Source organism: Pleurodeles waltl, chromosome 9 (assembly GCF_031143425.1).
Source record: "Pleurodeles waltl isolate 20211129_DDA chromosome 9, aPleWal1.hap1.20221129, whole genome shotgun sequence".
Lineage (NCBI taxonomy): Eukaryota > Metazoa > Chordata > Amphibia > Caudata > Salamandridae > Pleurodeles > Pleurodeles waltl.
This window is the reverse complement of record NC_090448.1, coordinates 902,757,610-902,778,225: the sequence shown is the minus strand read 5'-3', so window position 1 is coordinate 902,778,225 and position 20,616 is coordinate 902,757,610. Positions and strand designations below refer to the sequence as shown.

Sequence of the window (20,616 nt, the reverse complement as noted above, 5' to 3'; positions counted from 1 at the left end):
GAAGGAAGGAAGGAAGGAAAGATACTAGGAAGATTAATATAAGTCTGTCCGAAGTAGGAAGGCTAAAAAGTCTTCAACAGTGGAGGAGGAATCGGATGATGATGAGTTTGTTATTGAGACATCGCCCACCACCATATACAGTACATGAGAGTGGTTCAAGTACCAGTGCTGATCCGACAGCCCCGACACAGGTTATTGGTACAATGAGTCCAAAGCAGGTTAGAGCTAGCCTGAAACAGAGTGCGATGCAGAGTGGTCTTAATGTGTCTATTACTCCTGCAGTATAAAACCAGGTACTGCCACCACAGGTTCAGAGAATTCATCCTGATGTGCCCATTATGGAAACAACTTTGAACTTAATGCTGCCTATGGAACAGATTTTCCCGAGACCGATGTTGGTTCAGACTGAGCCAACTCCACTTTTACTGCCCCAAGTGCAGCCGCAGGTAATGCCCAGATTCACTCCAGTAACAGGGACACAGTCAGATATGACTCTGATGATGAATCAAAATATGGGAGTTACTCTCCCACAGAGTGTAAGTGCCAGAACAGCCCCAGATGCTATATCGCTAACTATTACTGTAGGTCCAGCTGCACCCTTATTTGCACAGAAGAAACCTACTGTAGGTGAACAGGGAGCAATGTCCCAGAATATAATGAGGGGAAGACGTAATGAAAATGCTCGAGTAGTCTCTCCTGTGGGACAGACTTTTAACAGATCCAGATCATTGCTAGACCTTAGTCCATTTGTAGCGCTTCCAGATACTATGCCAGGGTCAAAGATAGTTAGAGTTTGAAATTATTGACAGCGCAGACCCTGAATGTAGTTGCACAGCAAGTGCCACCGGTCCAAGCAAGTAACATTTTGTTGCAAGGTTTGACAGCCCAACAGTTGACTGAATGGTTACACAAGCTGAATACCCCACAGAGTGCTACTAAGGGAGAGGAGTATTTGAGTTATGCTAGGCTAAGCATGGAATCAGGTGAACTCATTGAGGGGAACTATGGGGGTGAATAGGTTAGAATCCTACACAGAGACAGAATTGAGTTATTTGTGGCCAAAACTTACGAGAAAGGTAAGCAATGTACATCAGAAATTAGCAGACTTGGCAGAGAAGTACGGCATAGAAATAGAGAAAACGAAACATTTGAAAAGGAGTTACAGATTAGATTTTGAGGCTAAGATTTTGAACACATGAGATCTGCAAGAATGAAGGCACATCTTAAGGAATTGCTTCAAAGTGCTCAGACCTGTGGAGCATTAGACAAATAGGAAGGGAAATGGGTAAAGAAGAGAGATAAGAGAAAAAGGGATTCTTTGGAGCTGACTGCAAATGTGCAGCAGGATAAGGATCCAGTGAAAATGTTACCAATAAGAGAGATTCCAGGGGGAAATTTGTTCATGTCCTTTGGAGCAGAAGTGACATTCTGTCATTTATAAATGATTATCCAAAATTGAGAGAAAGGCCAGTAGAGTAATATCAGCAGTCAGGCAGGTTTGTGAAACTTGCAAAGTGTCTATGGGAAGACTTGAACACACACTACTAGAGATAGTGGTTCGATCGAATGTAAAAGGAGTGTAGATTGGCCAACAAGTGAACCGGAGAGAGACAATAATACAGGTGCACCATCTCCTTAGGTAATGAAATATTACTATAAGTTGATTGAGTTTTTGAAAACGAGAATTTTGCAGAAGAATATTGATTGGCAGAGAATTGACAGGACAGCTCAGGAGGCAAAGGAGTTGATACATGTGTATTATGAGAGATTGTTGCAGGCATTCAAGCATTACAGTGGTACAGAAACAATTGAGGTGAAAGACATGTTTCATTTTGTGTTCAGATTTGTGGAAGGATTGAGACCTGAAACTAGCCAGATGATTAAGAGTCATTTGATTTGCTGGCAAGCAAATTCGATTTATGAGGTGTTGCAGAATGCAAACTACTGTACTGATGAGACTGAGTTGAAGCTGAAAAAGCTGAAAGAAAAGGCAAGGGTGATGCATATTAAAGCAGCTCAGAAAGGAGTGCAAGGGAATTTTCCACAGCAGTTGCCACAGCAGCAGCAAAGAAACATGATGTTTCAGCCTCAAATGAGAGGTTGAGGTCACGGAGGAGATATCACTCGTGGTCCAAACTTGAAAACTGTAGTGGTTCAGAATGATGTGCAGAGAGTGAAGAAGTTATTGCCATGTCACGTTTGCTGAGCTGTTGGGCATTGGAAATGGGAGTGTCCGATGATGGTGCACTATGGTGTCATTCAGTAGAGTAATGACATCAATTCATTCCAGTACGTGAGAGGACCGAGGGTGAGAGGTCCTAATCCAAATTTTCAAAATAATGTGAATCAAGTGCAAAATGTCCAGCCCATACAGCAGGTGCAAATGCCACGTGTACAAATGTCACAGTTACAGCCAATGCAACAGCAGGTTATCATGGTACCTAGATAGCAAATTCAAATACCTCGAGCCCCAATGGAACAGCAACAGATGATGCTTTCTCAATAGGTCACAGGTCAGAGGCTTAACCAAAGTAGTAACACAGTGCACCAATTCCCGTTACACAGTGAGAATGGAATAAATGATGATTGGAAAAGTGACCGTTCAGATGAGGAGCCATGTGTGCTTGCAACCTCCTTAGAAGTAGATTAAAGAGGACCCTATGTGAAGGGAAAGGTTATGGGTCACAGAGTTTTATTCTCGGTTGACACAGGAGCTACAGGCTCTACAGTGAGAAGTGCAGAAGTTCCAAATTTGTCCCTTTCAGGTAGAACAGTTTAGGTTGTGGGAGTAGTGAATCAGTATTTGACAAATCCGATTACAGACCCATTTCAAGTTGAGATTGGCAAATTTCAGGGATTGCACAGATTTGAAGTCTGCGATTCAAGTCCGGTATCCCTACTGGGAAGAGACTCGCTGTGTAAAACGAAGTGTTCGATAATGTTTCCAAATGAGGGGAATGAGATCCAGACGAATAGTGATGACGAAGATGACCAAGCCTCAGAGAAAGAAGGTTCAACTACAATTGAGGAGTACCCTTTGACTGAATTCTTTCTGATGTTTACAGTGAAAGAGCTTCCTCCTGATTTGCAGGGAATGGTTAAAGAGAGATTTTGGGATTTGACAGAAAAATAACTAGGTTTGATAAAGGGAGTTCCGCCAGTGAAAGTTACTGTAAAGCCGAATGCAGTTTTTCCTCAACTTCCACTGTACCACATGCAGCAAGATGTCCTTATGAAGGTTGGCCAGATAATTGCAAAGTTTGTAAAGCAAGGGGTTTTGAAGGAAGTACTGAGAAATCCATGTAATTCACCGATAATGGGCGTGTTTGTGAGATCCTCATGGGCAGGGCAACGAGGTTGCCAGCGGTGCCTGCAAATGCACTTGTCAACATTACGGATGATATGGTGTTGGACTACTGCAAAGGTCTGGCTGATATGGTTTGCTCTTTCTCTCAGCAGGTGGAAGCCACCACACTGCCACTGATTGATGACCCAGGGCACAATCTAAGAGCTGGAGACTGGGTTGTGGTCCAGAATCAAGTGAGGAAAACATGTTTGGAGCTTCGTTGTAAGAGAACTTACCAGGTAGTTCTGACAACTACCACAGCTGTGAAGTGTTCTGGAATTCCGAACTGGATTCATGCAAGTCACACAAAGAAAGTGGCATGTCCATTGGATCATGAAGAAGAAGAGTTGTTGAGAGCACCAACAACAGCGAGGCAAGTCTCAGGGTCGGAAAGAGAACAAAAGGGGAACTGAGACCAGATCTGAGCCCGTTGAGGACGGTTCAGTCACACCTGTGAGAGACGAAGGAGAAGACCTCCAGGAGGGTGACGGAGAGTCTAGTCAGAGGAGGGCTTTCCCAGAAATAGACGATCTTGAGAGACAAACAGAGCAATTGCCAGACCCAGAGGAGAAAGGAGTTGAGGGGGAGCAAAGTCAAGTGATCTGACTCCTCCTGAACCGATTGCAGGTCCGTCAAGAGAAAACATTGCAGAACAAGGAGAAGGTTCAAGTTCAACACTGAAGAGAACACTGACAAAGGGTCCACTGAAAGGAGGTAAGTGGCTGGAGTCGCAAGTAGAAAGAAGAAAAGAAGTGGTTGCTGAGACAACCATAGAGGAAGAAGTAGATACAACAAGAAGAGAAGATCTAAGTGAAGGAGAATTGAATGGTAATCAAAAATTTAAAAGAAAGAGAATAGGAAGTCGAAGATACACAGGTCCTGAATGAGTGTATTCAACTACAAGTGAATGGCAGTAAGAGTTTTTGTCTTTTTGTTTTAATTGAGGCATTCCGGGTCAGCATTTTGGTACTTGACGTAAGCTGATAAACCGAACTGTTGAAACAATCTGAGAGAAAAAAGTTTTGGAGAAAGAAACTATTGAAAGTAACCGGAAGAGACATTGATAACCTGATTTAACTTTGGAAACCCGATTTTGACAAAGCTGCTAACCGATTTTGACAAGGGATCCTGGAAGTGAGACTGAGAGCTGTAAATAACTGCTGAAAGAAGAGTTGTTTATTTTTGACTTCTGCTGCAAGTTTTCATCTGCTTTCTGATTCTTTACAGATCATGAGTAACATTAGTCAACATGGTAGGAATGATAGGCTCTGTAAATATATGAGTATTGGGTTGGCGATTATGTGTGGGATATTGTTTGTGCTGCTGATTGTGGGTATGTCTGTTCTTGATAAGAGTGACGCCAACCATACTTCTGCTTTTGAGATGACTATTGCTCTAACGGCAATAGAGAAATTTAGGTTAGATGAGAAATATTTGCATGAGGATACTAATCCGCAAGGAGAACTTTCTTCTAATGTTTTCTATTGCTTGTTGAGTGAGTATGTTGAGACAATGGATGCAAAGAATTGTTATGTGAGTACACAGATTCCTTCATCAGTTGAGGAGGGAGTTACCTACCGTAGTTTGCAATTAATGTACAGAATAAGTTGTAGGCTGCTACTAACAAGATTTTATAATCAGGAGTACATACAGTACTTTTACTAGCACTATGATGTCGTGTTTTTATTTGTTGCTATAATTAGGTATTGGAGTAGAGTAGCTAAGGATAATGGCATAGTAATAGTTAGAGGTTTCTTTGAACCTACATTGACGTTTGGCACAACTTATACACATAGAAATAACCTGACATGCTTGCTTACACCTTTAGAGAAAAGCTTCTTAGATCACACAGATGACAGGAGAAAGGCAATAAAGGTGAAATTAGAAAAAGGCATAGAGAAAAGGACTTACAGGAATGATTACGCTTATAGTGCAATTAAAACGCAAGGGAAATTAGGTTTAGATGCACAACACGTAGGGAAACTTTGTATATACAGGCCTAAATCACACATTGACACTTTATTTGTGGGAACGAGTGAATGTAAGCATGCGTTTTTGTTTCAGAGTAAATGGATGTTTATGTTGAATGGACAGGACCTGGCAATTCCCGGAATGTATTATATTTGTGGTCTTAATGCTTATTACCATCTTCCAAGAGGATGGTATGGGATATGCTATTTGGGGATAGTTTTCCCAAAGATTTATCAGATTAATGATTTGAAGGATTTTCCGAAAGTGACTGAATTACATCATATGAGACAGAGGATGGAGTCCTCTTCCGGTATAGTGGGAGATATATTTGGAGCAGTGATTCCTTCAGTGGGAATCATTCTGAATTTGATAAAGGTTCAAAAGTTGTCCACTAATGTGGATAACATGCTGACAAATTTTTCAGGGGCCATACTCCTGATACATACTGAGTTAGCTGCTGATAGAGCTATGACTCTTCAAAATCGTCTTGCTTTAGACATTCTTTTAGCGAAGGATGGTGGAGTCTGTAGAATGATTAATTCTAGGCATTGTTGTTCCTATATTCCTGATAATAGTGAAGAATTTAGAGGCTTCATTACTAAATTGACTAATGAAAGTGCTGATTTGAACGAATTGAAAGAACCAGGTGTTTGTGGAAAGATTGGCAAAGGTTTTGCTTCAGTGGGAAATTGGCTCAGCAACATATGAAATGGGATTCTATTGAAAATCTTGCAAAGGATATTAATTTTTGTGGTTTCTCTAATTGGAATATAGGGATTGTGCAAAAAGATTAAATTGAAAAGGTTGAAGAATAATCAGTGGAGGGAAGAAGAGAAAAGGAAAAAATTGTACAGAGAAAATTCAAAGGGGAAACAAAAGTATGAAGGGATTGAATTAACAGAATTTTAGCTGATGCAAACATTTGTGGGTGGTAGTTAGTGTGGTGACACATTTAGTCATCAGAGGATGGATTTCTAGCACAGGTGTATTAATAAACATTACGAATGAGTGTTAATGTATTCTGAATAATAAGATTTATGTAGAAAATATAATAACATAGAAAATAATGCACACATTTGAAAATTTGATAACGATGAGTGGCCGCCAAGGTTCACACAGTGTACTTACTAATTAATTAATATTATGAAATGTTAATATATGTTTGACTAATGTAGTAGTATGTCATATTAAGGATTATGCATCATGCTTTAGCTTTATAAATTGTGGGCCTTAACTTAGCGAATGTCTTGGCCTAGTTTGCCAGGCCTCATGTAAAAGCTGTATTTCTTAACGTTTAATAAATGGCTGTCCTAGAGAGTTAAACTGTGATTTTCCATTTTGCATTATGTGCTCATAGCTGAGAAACCTTTCTCATGAGAATCAACTGCTAGAAGATACTGTTCTTATTAATGTAACATTTTGTGTGTAATGCGTGTGAGATTGACTTTCTCAGGAGAAGAACAATAGAGATACTGACTGGAGTGGAAGTTGCAACAATATTGTTACCTGAGAAGCCAGATGATGAGGACATTGCAAGACAAACCAATCAACAACATGTGAACGGAGTAATTGTAGAAATCATAGATTTGGGATTTTAGTCTTATTGGACAGTGCTGGACAATTGGGCACTCCTGCTTTTTCCAGACTGTACCCATCTATTTCATGTCACCTGCTTATTGGTTGAAATATGACAGTTAAAAGTGCTGAAACAGCCTGCTGTTTCAACTAATCTGAATGGCTGTCCAATGAAAATTGGTTCCTGTATCTATACCATCAAAAAGGTCATGGGGATCCTGTACCTTCTAGGACTAATATATGGTCCAAAGAGGGACTTTCAGTTTATTTGAGGAGTGGGTTTTATATGATTCAAAACTTTAATTCTCACGGGCACCCAGGTTAAACAAACAACACACCCACACACAACCAAAGCAGTTTTCCTGGTGATTTTATGCTACACAATTTCTATTACATAAGGGCATACGTGCATTTTGGCAAGTGGGGATTAATGCTTCTCTGATTTAGCAAGAACAGGAATTAAAGCAACATGGAAATTGAACCTCACTCAAATGTTCACACTTTTCAATATGAAAGCACAGTTTTGAACATGCCACACTGAAATGATTTGATTCCATTCAGTTGCAATTCAAACAAAATGAGTTCAAACTGTTACCACAGAAACAAACAGGGAACTGGGACTCCTCTGTCAATAAAGCCCCACTCACTAGGTTTCCCCTACTTTAGGTTCTCCACAGGTTACTTGTAGGTCATTTCAGCACAGAAATGCATAGTGTATGTACTCAGGGTAGCCAGATACTGTCATCCATGCTACCAATGCCATCTGGGTAAGCCAGAGGCAATCATCAATCTCACCAGGAAGGGAGCATTTCATCCAATATGTTTTCTGTGGTATTGAATGGCCGATAATACAAAACACCACAATCATTCAGGCATTTTATTTTTCCCCATTACGACATGGCATTGTATACGTTTATCAACTCAAAATGAACGCTTGGCAGCCACCGTATTTTCCCTCCTTCAAGTGCTCAAACACATTTTGAGTGTAAAACTGGCACAATGTTCTCTACATGGAAGCTAAGGCATAAGAGTTCTGTTTGATCATTTTCTGGTTCATTTTACAGTAACTCTTACACAGCAACTTCATAGGCAGCAACAGATATCTGAGCAGCCTCCACAGTCACCAACCCTGCGATGACTGCCAACTTGGCACATTCAGACATCGCTGTATTTTAGTTAGATCAGTCATTACGCCGTGCACTTCAAAACATTATTACGATCATAAAATATGGACAAAAGGACATTGACACTGCAAACCATAAAACAAACTCTACTCTTCTAGAAAACTTGCATCCAAAAAAAAACACCTCCTCCAAATGCACCAACATCTGAATTAACAATAGGTGGAGCACATGCAAAATACTGAATAAAGCACACACAGAACACATGCAGGTTTTTGAACTGACATCTTCTGAATTAAAGACAGATACCACACAAGCTGAATCGGCATTCCTGATGGATAGCACAGATGGGTATCTTTGTAAAGAGTAATCACAAAGAAAAGTTGTACATGTCTTCCTTGCATTGAGGACAGGTGTCACATAGACTGAAGTAGGCTTAACGAGGTTGTGGTTCCTGATTTCTGACTGCATGACTGACTGACTCTACATTTAGAGAATGTGTCACACAGGCTACTTTGTAATGACAGAGTGGAACACTTGACAGATGATATTTTCGTGCTACGATGGCACAAATTTGAGTCTGTGCATTAAAAAGAGTCCACATGTGTGCTAGTTTTGCGGTCCAGTCTTTGCACTAGAGAGAGGTGGACTACATGACAGTAGATGTGCTTAGTATAGATGGCAACTGCCTGAAGGTCAGATTGCAATATATGCCATGTTGTGCTTTCATTGTCATGCATATGTCTAATTGAAGATCAGGTGCCAAAAATGCCCTTTTGCAGAGTAAGTAATATTAGAAAGTGTCCGGCAGTGGAGCGGAAATTACCTCTTTCTATGAGGTTTGAGAGTCTCCACATTCTGTACCAGGACCATCACTCCCTCGGCGCTTGTCACAAGACTTTCATCCAGAACACAATAGAAACAGCCCTCATTGTGTAAGCCAAGAAAACCAAGGGTACATGGACAGGCAGACGCAGTACTTGGATTTAAATATTTTTGCATGAAGTCTCGACACCGAAATCAGATGTGCAGCCCTTCCTAAAAAATCAAGCAGCGATGAAGGAGGGTGTCAGGGAACGGAACAGGCATCCTCTGAAAACAGCATCTGACATTTGATCTCGGTCTTTGAATGTGCAGCAAATGTGACAAGATAAGAACAAGATTTGTAGACCTGTTAGCAGAAACAGAACAAAGCTTGAGTGAAAACAGGACCGATTGTGTGAATTGCTTTTCAACAAAGAAAAAAGTAGTTTAAAAAAACGATGCTAAAATATGACCAGTGGATTGATACAGTAATTGGTCGATGTTCTGGGGTGGGCTAAACACAGGAAGAGGCATAACGCATGCATGCCAGGGATAATGGGGAGAAAGACTAGGAGAGAGACAAGGTGACAGCAAATGGTAAGCCTATGAGTGGGTTAACGCCTACAAAGTATATACAACATGGCTCAGAGAAACAGCATAAGCGCTGTCTAGCTGAGACCTAAAAATAGGTCAACAGAATTACACTAAATTTGGCAAAATGCTAGGTGTTGGTCCGGGAAGTATACTTTTTTAATTTATTGTAAATCCATTTAGCAGCTTTTGAGAAACTAAGGCTCAAGATTTATGGATGAAACAAGCCGTGGGGGATCTGTGGATCCACCAGTTTAAAAGATAATATCTGATTGGCTGCCACCACATCAACAAATATGTGGTGGTAGCCATTTTAGAACTCAGGGACTAAATTATTTGTCCTGTAAGAAGGTTAAAAAGAACATGTGGGTAGGCAGGCACCCTGCCCCCACAGCCCTTGTGGTGGAGGTCCCAGAGGAACCCATCTTTGGAGCGAAAAAATTATATATATTTTTAACTGGACCATGGATCTGCAAGGATTAAAAATCAGCGGATTTGCGGTCCTAATAAAAAGCACTGGCTCCTTCCCTTTAAAATAAAAGCCTACAAGGGTAGGCATGGTCTGGGGAGTGGGTGAATTATTTTTTGGAGGAGAGAGGTGTGCAACCTCTCTACAAGCCTTCTGGAGGTCCTGGGAGCTGATAGGTTATCTAACAGGGGGAAGGCACGCTGCCATCCTCCCCAAGCCTTAAGAAGGCCCCAGGGACTCCATTCTGCAAGACCAGAAGGTTTATTTCAGTTGTGAGGCCACAGAGAAACCATCCCTCCAGAATGATTCAGTAATTATGGGGACAGCGTGGGCAAGAAATATAAATGTAATTCCCTGCCTGCACTCTCCTTGGTAGTGAACACAACTTTGCTACCAACCAGCGAGAATAGAGAAATAAGCTGCCCCGCCCGGCAAGAACAATTGAATGGTGCCCCAGGATGGGTACCGGTTGGGGAACAAGCAGGGGCCACAGAGTGCTTTGGGCTCCCCCCGACACCCTCCACATCAGGTGATGTTGTGGGTGCCCCGGGTGGGCACTGGAACACCCACTCTAAAATAATTCCAAACACCCAGAGTTGGTCCTGGCTGGGGAGCCAGAAGGGGCCATGGGTCTCCCCCGCAGCTTCCAACATCTGGCCATAAATTGGGTGCCATGCAGGGGCAGCTGACACATATTGAAAGTGGTGTGGCAGGTGGGGTGGTGCAGGGGGGCATGCAGGGGAGGGGAGCATATGGGGGGTGTCGAAGGGTTTTAACATTTAAAAAAAATTAAACTTGACTGGTGCTGCCAGCCGCCTCGCTCTCCTCTTCCTGTACACTCACTGTGCTGCTCTCATGTTATTTTCAATCATGAGAGCAGCACAGGGATTGGCCTGAGCAGGCTGGTTTACTGCTTGCTCAGGCACAAGGAGTCTGTGCTGTTTCTCCAACCCAGCTGTCAAATACAGCTGGGTTGGAGAAGCCTAAGTGTGCATGTCTGGCCGGCCTAGAACGGCCAGCCAAACAGACATGCACACTTAAGTGCACTCACTCCTCCTCCCTCCTCCCATGGCCCAGCCTGCACCTCCCTACACATGCTGGCACAGAGCCAGCAGCTGAAAAACCAAATGAAATATTGTTTTCAGCTGCTGGCTCTGAGCCAGTGGGCAATGCTCCTTTCCCATTGTGAAGGAGCTGCCGCTGGTGCCCTCAGTGGGCACCAGGGCAACCTTTTTAAAACAATAGCCAGCTCCCTCTGGTACTTAGTATGGGCGCTAGCTGGCAGCTGGCAGGGACCACGGTGCACCTGGGGCTCCACTCACGGCTGCATAGTTAATATGAAGTTTCCGTGTCCCGGTGGGACTGTGACACCCAAAAAAAAAGTTAGAAAGAATGAGAACTTAGCTCATAATTTGCTTATTTATTATTCACTACTCCAAGCAAGGAACACCACATTATGCCCTGTGAGTGCATTTTATTAGTATTTGTGCATCTTAGTGGTACCCCTCGAAGGTGCAGGAGCACCGTCAATCATTTTTTTTTATGTTTTGGAGAACTACATGGAGCACAGCTGCTTTCTAGCAACATTAAGGAAAATCACAGTAAGTCTTCTGGGACATTGTATCCGTGACCCCAGGAGACCTTACCTTATTTTTTTGAAGCACTCCGAGCTGGACCTGTATGCTTCTCACTAGCAATGCAGTGAACCCTTGTGCTTGGTTTTATAGCTGCACTTTGTGGCCTGAAAAATGTTTTAAAAGGATTCAAAGACATATTTGATTTTTTTTTTTTAATGCTTTATTGAAAATATTTTATGACACTCACTATTGTTAAGCCTTGATTTTACAAGAAAAAGTGATCTTTTATTTTTAATTCTACGCATGCAAAGAGATGCAACATTCAAATGGAATAACACGACCCCCCTTGAGGCAGGTAATTGTTAGGCAAATCTCTGTCCCACCTTCCTTCATGTAATATGTTCAGGGTTATTATCATTCACTGGTGGCCGCAGAAGGGAATGAAAACTATTAGGCCATACTCAAGAGTTCTCCCATTGACTCTTTACTAATTTAATCAAAAGTGTATATGGGGCCATATCATTGTTACAAGAGAGTGGTGCAGGGGCCTAACAGGCCCGGTTTCTGTATTATCAGTTATCAGAGCACAGTAGAGTTCAGCAATGCAGCGGCCACCTCCAATGTGCACCCGCAAGTCCTGCTCAGTTCAGAGACGTTGGACTGTTTGTGGTCCACATGGCAGCACACAGCGGTTTAGGTTGTCTCTCGTGAGCGACACTGCCAGAGGCCTCTCAGATGTCACAGCAGCTCTCTGCTTGTGAGGACGCAGTAACTTGACTTTGCTCAGGGGAGTGGACGGAATCCTTCAGGTCCCAAATGGAGCCAGAGAAAATGTGACATCATCCACAGCGCCTCCAGCAGTCCTCCACAGTGAGTCAGGGGCAGTTCCCTCACAGGGGAGATCGAACCCGTGAGTTGTAACCTATTTCACCTTTGGTAGGTGGCTCGAAGCTTTTGGCAATGTTGGAACTGACAGGCCTTCCTGGCATACATGGTTGCCATGGTATGTGGTGATATAGGTGCAAACTCTTCCAAACTCAGCACCCCGGCCTAGATGGTCGCAAGTCATGGCACACCTTGAAAAGGTACTTAACCAGTGGTCCCCTCTGACATATGGGGGTCAACGCAGTGCAGCGGTACAGGTGCAGCAAGACCCAAATGATGCTCAACATATGGCTCAATGTATGGTGGCCCTTTCCTGGGATACTGAGGTCGATGAAAACAATCTTGCACACAGGCTGTGGCCCAATCGGTGCACAGCTGAATCCTCATACATTGCACACGGAGTCCTAATGGTAGGGCTCCCAACTGGACCTCACATTTTTGGGGGACTCAGCCTCTCCTTCCTATAGTCCTTTTCCAGTCACCAAATGAGATTTAGGGTCCGGGTCTTTGAATTTTTATGTTGGGATTCTGCTTCTTTTGAAGTGGGCACTTCCACTTTTTATCTTCTTGCATGAAACAGGTCTGTCACAGCAGGCACAACTATGATAGTCCACAACACATTTCATGGGAGTGACCAGAGTTCACAACTGAATGTGAGCCACAGTGAAATGTGCACCAAAAGGTTGATCCTAGACCTCCAGCCCTAATCTTTATGATACTGTTATCAGCCCCACCTCCTTCTCTGAAATGTGCCCAGATCCCTTCCTTTTGATCTATCACTGACTCAAAGAGAATTATTTTGTAATGTAAAGGGAGTATATTCCTTTTCCTTCCAGTGTGTCCCCATGCAGCTCATATGAGGCAGCAATCCACAAATCTATCTGGGGGATTCCTCTCATCCTCATTACTAGGCAGGCCTGGCTTCCCAAAATGGAACCCAGGAGCCTCAATACAAGGCACCCGTGCTGGCACATTTATTCAGTGTGCACTCATAGTGCACTTACTGTCCATCACTAATACCTATATGCATTATACTCTTACATGCACACAGGGGCGGCTCCTCCGTATGGGTGGAGGAGCGTCACCCCCCCTCCAGCAGACACCGATGTGAATCCTTTCACAAGGAAGGGATAATAAACTGTGTTTATTATCCCTTCCTTGTGAAAGGGGAGGGGCCATGGGGGTGACGAGCAGAAGGGAGTGCACTGCGCAGTCCCCTCATTGCACATGTATGTTTGGCCGGCCGTCTCTGGCTGGACAAACAAACATGCGCAGTAGGCTGTCAACAGCCTGCACAGGCTCCCAGTCTGCCTGGGAGCGCGCAGCCAGGGTGCTCCCAGCCAATCCTGATGCTGCTATAAGCAGCATCAGGATTGGCCACAGGGCAGGCTGGGAGCCTGTTCCTGTAGCCTTAAGAGGAGTGAGGAGCGTGGGAGCCGAGGATTTTTTTTTTTTACATTTTATTTTATTTTTAATTATTATGCGAACCCGTCCCCCATGCACCCCCGTCCCACCCCGCGCATCGCCTCACCCCCAGGAATCCCCGAGAGCCACGACTGCATGCACACCTGCGTTCAGCACGCACACACAGTCTGTGCACATTGCTCAGCTCTGAAACTTGTGCATCCTTAACCAGGGTTTGTTAATTCAAAACACATGCACTGCCACCACACAAACTCACTACATGTGTGATGCACAAAACTTAATCCTTCATGTGTGGTACTCCACTCAAGCACACATATGTACATACTTTATCCACACATGCATTACACCACACTATACCTCTCATGTATTGTATCCTTCTCAGGCATACACACATCCAGAACATGTACAAACCACACATGCACTGCACAGTACTGCTCCATCCTGGTACTGTACCCTTCCCAGGCACACATACAACTAATGCAGGGTCACCGCTCCTGCTCTGCAAAGTACGTCACATCTACCTGATAAAGGCCAAGGGGGAGTTAAGCACAAATCAGTGGAACTTTTACAAAGGTGAGTAATTACCCAGGCCTCACTCCAGTGACACTGTGTAAAATGTACTGTTCATTACTACTGATCGCTACATTTTACACTGCGACGATTGGGCTTGTGCTGCCTAACTCCTGGTGAAGACTGTGGCGTTCCACCACTGAGGTTGGCACTTTGGGAACCCATTCAAGCCAAATGAGACTGCAAATCTGTGAGACAGTCCTATGTCATGGCACACACACATGTCCCGTGTTCACCTATAACAAAAAAATCAGCATTATGGATCCAGACAACACAATGCAGGGATACACATTTCTTACCATGCAGAAGACTGCTGCGTGCTAACAAAAATATTCTACTCAACTCTGTTTAAACACCATTTTACAACACTCTACTCCACTCTAATCCAGTTTACACTCCACTCAACATTCTGCTTGCTCAACGACACTCCACTCGATGACACTTCACTCTATGCTGTTACACTCATCAAAACAGAGTGCCACTCTAAATACAATCAGGTTTCACTGTAGTAGTCTATTATTAACTTACCATCGGCTATGAAGCAACAATCAGGCACATGTTTAACTTACCTTACACTTACCATGTAGCTCTATATTAATTACAGTTTTGAACTACTGATACCTCAAATAAATTAGGCTATTGTTGGTACATGCTCTTTAGCTTTTCAGATATTTTGTTGGTTCTTAAAATAACTTGTTTTCCTTTTTTAAAGATTTTTTCTGGAGGTTTTTATTCTTTTCCAAAGGCCAAAATGATCAACCAACAAAAAAAAGTCTTAACAGCAAACAAAGGCAAAAAACTAAGGCTGAGCCACAAGAAGCTCACGATGAAGGGTTATGTTTCATTCTCCTGCAACAAAAATGACAGTAAGTCAGAGAAGACAGTTTGTCGCAGCACTGCCATACTGCTCTATAATTTCTCAATTCTGCCTCAACAAGTGCATTGGCACCGCAGTACCAGGAGCAGGTATTGATAGAGGGACAGATGCACTGGGTGGTGGCGGTGGAGGTGCTGATAAAGGAAAAATTGAAGGTGTTGCAGTAGCTGAAGAACTGGCTGCTGCCTATCTTCCTACCTCAGCCTCTTCTATCTCCTTCTGAGGTCTCCTTTCCACCTGCGCCAACCTGGTGGAATGAATTGCATGTTTTCTCTTTCCAATGGTAAGGAATGGGTACTGTTTGATATTCCCAGGGGAAATAACTTTGTTGCATTGGTTGAGGGTTGCATGTTGCCAGTTTGGAGTTGAACATTTTCCCTCCAGGTGGCAATGGAAAAAAAAAATCACACACTATGGAATCCTTCAGTTTCTTCCTCCATACCACCTCTTTCCTCCTCTTGCATCCTCCGCTCCACTTCTTGTTCCTCCTCTTCCGGCAGGAAAGGATCTTCTTGAGCCATCTACTGCTGCGAAACCTACAAGGTGGTGTTGAGTAGAAAAGTCACAGAAGCTCTTAAGGTGAGTACTTCTTTATTAAGTTTAAGTCAAGAGAAAAGGCCAACATGTCCGACCTTCATGACACCCAACCAGTAACTGGTTAGAAGTTGTGCTCATTGCAGTACGCTAGTAACATTCCATACCTCAACCCAAAAGGAATACAAGGATAAACACAACAGGTGGTTTCTGAACAGAAATTTACTAAATGAACTATAGACAATGCAGTGTTCTCATAAAATATGTCATTTGAGATGTCATGAGTGTTGTTATGATTTAACATGTTATAAGTGATGTAATATGAATGGGTATAAGCAGTGCATGGGGAAGGCATGAGTTATAGTTAATTTAGTGTGGTTAGCCAGTTCGCCACACTGTGTATGAAGGTGTATGAGTTATAGTATAAGTGGGGTGTAAACTATACCTTAAAGTTATAAGTAGACCATTTGAATGTCTGAAGTATGTGTAGTTTAAGTTGATTATGTATAGACATAAAAAAATAATGTTTCCTGTCAACTAACATTAAACTTTAGCTTCTTTATTTGAAGAAAAAGAAAATGGGTGTGTATGTGGTTTTTTTTCCTACTTCCTATTTAAAAACGTATCATCTTGTCATGCCCATAAAGTAAATTGTACTGTGGTGTATTGGCTCTGTAGTCAGTTAAGGGGTTATCTGTTTTAAGTGAATAGAGTGCTGCTGCTGTGCTAGGAAGTGTCTGGTGTCTGGAAAGGGTTTTTATGTTGCCTGTGGGAGTGTTTGCTGGTTGTAAGGAGAAGGCCTTCTGACTCTGAATGGTATGTTTACTGTATGAGGAAGTCCTCTGTCAAAGACGGCAGCATCATGCTCCACTCTATAGCTGTAAAGGGAGTGCCTACGTCTGTGGGGTGTGTCTACCGTCTGCGAGGGGAGTGTCTGAAACGTCTCTCGATGGATTTGCCTCTGCTTTCATCACAAAAACGTTCACCAGGTGACGGATGTTCGGCCCCGACCGGAGTTCTTGTAAACAAAGCTGCGTCAGCAGTAGGTGCGCAGGTCACAAGTGGCATCATAATGTGCGTGGGAACATCGAGTCCCGCACAGGAACCGGTGCTCGCTCCACTGTATCTTCGGCCCCTGGAGGCCCCACATATCCTGACCTGTGTGTAGTGCATGGTTTAATGACCATCTTTAACCTTTCCCTGACTGCGGACGAGACGGTGTTTTCCCTCACTCCCCGCAATCCCCTCACCGCCCCCGTGCTCACGGCCTCTGAAGAAGGTACCCCTCTTCCAGCGTCTTGCAGGAGGGAGCTCGTTCAGGGTGTCCTCCCCTACGGAGGGAACTTTTCTCTCTTCACGATCACTCACGCCTCCTTGCACCCACCAGTCTGGGGTGGAATAACCCTCCTTATTGCTTCATAATGGCCCACTACCAGTACCATATTCGAATCCTTTCCTAACTTTGAGCTTCTCCCCCGGCTGATTTTGCCCTCATGTAGCTGAGACTTTCTCTTCCCCGTCGAGTGCCAAAATGCGGGAACACCCCCACGCCTAATCCCACACTGGCGCTGATCCACCACCTTCTTCACTGGAGCAACGCAGCCCTCTGTGCCCACGACGGTTGAGGGATCGCCTCTCACTGCCCTTGCCCGATGCCTTGTGCTTCCCAGCTTGCATTGAACGCCCCTCTGCCATGCCCTGGCTTTCCCCTCCCACCGACCTCAGGTATCGCGTTCCTACAATCCCAATCCTGAGCTTGCCCTCTCCTTCCAGTTTGTATTTCTTACCTCTTCCAGGCCCCCTCTCCCGGTGGGGCTCCCGCTGCTAATTCACTCTCTTCTGCTAAAGCCACGCTTCCCTGCCGGGACCTGCTAACCCCTCTCTCCTCACCAGATACTTCCTTCCACCCCTTACCATGCTCATGCCCTCTCCCTCCTCCTGGTTATAACGTCCGTGCCCTGCTCCTGCCATCCCATCACTGCCCCACTGTTGCACTCCTTGCTCCCTCCGCTTCAGTCGAGATGGCCGAGCGCTGCTCCCGTGTGCACCGGCCGCCCCCCTCCCGCTCTCCTCCCTGAGCTGGGAAAGCTGCTGCCCTCCGCCCTCCTCCTCCGGCACAGGAACAGGACCCCTCTGGCGCCACGCTCTCTTTGAACCGCTTGGTGCGTCTTTCCAGCATTCATCATTTCACCCCGGATAGCCCCCATGGCCGGGCACGAATGGGACTGGTTCCAGCGGGAGGAGCTGATCGGACAGATAAGCGACATCCGAGTCCAGAATCTGCAAGGTAAAGGGAAACATGTTTTCTCCAGAACCTGTTCCTCATTCCTCGTGTTCTGTGCTGTTATGTGGCTTTTGCTACCCCAGCAACAGCTAGCTGTGGTTGCGTTCCCCGTGAAGTGAAGCTCATACCAGCCAGATTGCTGAAAATGCTATCATTTTTTTCTCTTTGCTACTGATATCGGCCCCCAAAGCACGCAGCAGCCTGTGTGGGTTTCATTGCATGATTTATACTTGATTCGTTTCTGCGTGTGTTGCATTTACGACGTCCCTGATTCCACAGGCTATAGGGTTTTGTAGGCGGGAGTTAAGGGGGACCCCAGATGTTTTCCGCTTATATTTCCTTTGTGTTTGCTACTTACTGCTCACCACTTTACACATCTTGTGTGGACTGATTTGCTTCAGGCAGTGTACGCTTTTTGCTCGCCTGTGCCACTCACAGAGGCTGCATGTCAGTGGATGGCGAATGGCTTTGCCGGAGGCAACAAGCAGCGCGTGTTGGTCTTAATACGCCCTTGGCGCACTTTGGCAGCCCTGGTGTGTGAGGGGGGCTGTAGCCAATCAGGAGGGCTCACTGAAGTTCAGCAAGAGTTTTAGCACAAGCAGACTCAGCTGGGTGGTCCTCCCCTCATATTAGTATAATTGATTCGGAAGAGATGTGTTACGGCTTGAACTGCTTCTCAAGCCAAACCACCCATCAGAACACCGCTGGCGACAGACAACTTTCAGTGCCAACAGCTTGCACACTGCTTCACTTTGTTTCAAAGTAACCGATCCTCTACCTGCTCATAGTTGTAGGACGAGGAGATGGCTCCGTGTCACAGGGACCCCGCTTTTCCCATTCTTGGACTTTGAATGTATATACCAAGCATTCTGGGAGTTGTAGTCCTGATTCATTTTATTTGAGCCCATTAGACCAGTCAGTGCACAGGACAACAAAATATGTAAAAGCAAAGTTCAGGAGAGGAAAAGTGGTGGTCCGTTGACGTGGAGCCTCTGGTCATCCTAACTATATGCGAAGAAGTGAAATGCGTCTTTCTGCCCTCTAGTGTGTGCCATGTGACATCTTTATTCAGTCCTGAATTTTACATAGTGGCACACTGTATTCTAAGACTTGTTTTCTTAAAAAACTGTACATAAGTGTTGAGGCACCCCAGCATATAGAGTGCTGTTGACTGAGGCCCCAATTAGGATTGGCCCCTAAAAGTTTGCAATATATATTACACCCAACACCCTCAGAGTGCAGGAATGTCGATTCATCGGATGTAACAAATAGCACCCAATTACGATAATTGCCCTAAAATGGGGCCTGCTGTCCCATTATTTAGTTGCTCATTGTTGATCTTGTAAATATCGACAGGTTTTACCTGCTAACATTTAACGGGAGGAAATGGGTGAGGTGTGATGCTTATCACACACATAGTAATCGTGATATGTGTGGTAGGAGGAGTAACCTCATATTTCATTTGAAAAGCCCAACAATAATCTAGTTGTATACAGGGAATGGCTGAGATGTGAAATCTGCCTGCCTGGGTACCTGTGTGTACCGTTTTGATAGATGGTCGAATGACATTACTTTCTAGAGATAGTAGTTGGCCCAAAAAGGGGGGGTGGGGGTGCGGGGGGTGTAATATTTATCACAACTGATATATTTCAACTGCTCAGGGTTCACAATTTACCATCAATGAGACCCAGTTACATTTAATGTGTGAAAAATGGGGCATAACAAACATATTTTGGCTCTCACCACATTAGAATAGGCATATCCTGTTATTTAGCAGGCAGTTTTCTCCAGGTAAATTGTGGCAGTTTTGACTTTAAAATATACCTGGGGAAAGTCGCGGCGAGTGTAGTGCTTATCTCACACTTGTCATTGCCAGGTGTGCGGTAATTAAGTAAAGATTAGGCCGCAGGATTTGACTCAGCCGCCCATAGAGTACAGAACTACAAGAATAGCCAAGCCAACACGAAACTGGTTTAACAAACAATGCTTGCTGTTATTCAGCAAAGACCAGAGGTCACAGGCAGACAAAAAGTGCAGAGCCTGGTAAGAGGAGCGGAAGTATTTTCTGTGGGTGCTGAAGAGGCAGAGACAAGTGTATGTAAATATAGGATTCTGTTTCCACGAAGGCATATTTTTTCCTGCTCCCCAGGCAAGGAAGCGCCTCCGTGTAATATCTGTCACTGCTCGGAAGCGAGCATTTTTTTTTTACCACGTGCTGATCTGTCTTTCTGACAAAAGTTGAAGAAAAAGAGATCAGTATTTGCTTGCTTTCCTTAAATGAAGCGCCTGCCATCTATATGGTAACAAATTAATTCAAAACAACTGCAAAAGGCAATTTCGTTTGCTGTGTATGCTCTAGATATGTTATAAGCTACAAAGAAATCTAAAATGGGTGGAAAACTGTGTCCATGCCCAAGGCCAACAGGAGATCCTATTTACAAAGTATCATTGAAGGGTATATTGTGTTCACAGCCTCTGGAATCAAACAGCAATAGAGGACCCAAAAAATGCGGCAGTGTTGACTAAATTGTGCTGCGAGGCGAGGCAAACCTTGTGGCACATTCTGTGCCTATGTTATTGCACTATT

The 20,616-nt window shown here is 44.1% G+C and overlaps 1 protein-coding gene and 1 long non-coding RNA gene across 3 annotated transcripts in view; one reads left to right on the top strand and one right to left on the bottom strand.

Annotated features, from left to right (window-relative positions):
- LOC138260103 (uncharacterized) overlaps window positions 1-20,616 on the bottom strand; it is a 194,410-nt gene that overhangs the window by 121,156 nt on the left and 52,638 nt on the right. The gene's annotated exons all lie outside the window — the stretch shown is intronic.
- Window positions 16,655-20,616, top strand: part of CLMN (calmin) — a 520,511-nt gene continuing 516,549 nt past the window's right edge. For both annotated transcript variants that reach the window (XM_069208248.1, XM_069208250.1), the window contains exon 1: window positions 16,655-18,032. In XM_069208248.1, the coding sequence (XP_069064349.1) occupies window positions 17,951-18,032 (82 nt within the window). In that variant the 5' untranslated portion in view covers window positions 16,655-17,950. The remainder of the gene's footprint in view (window positions 18,033-20,616) is intronic.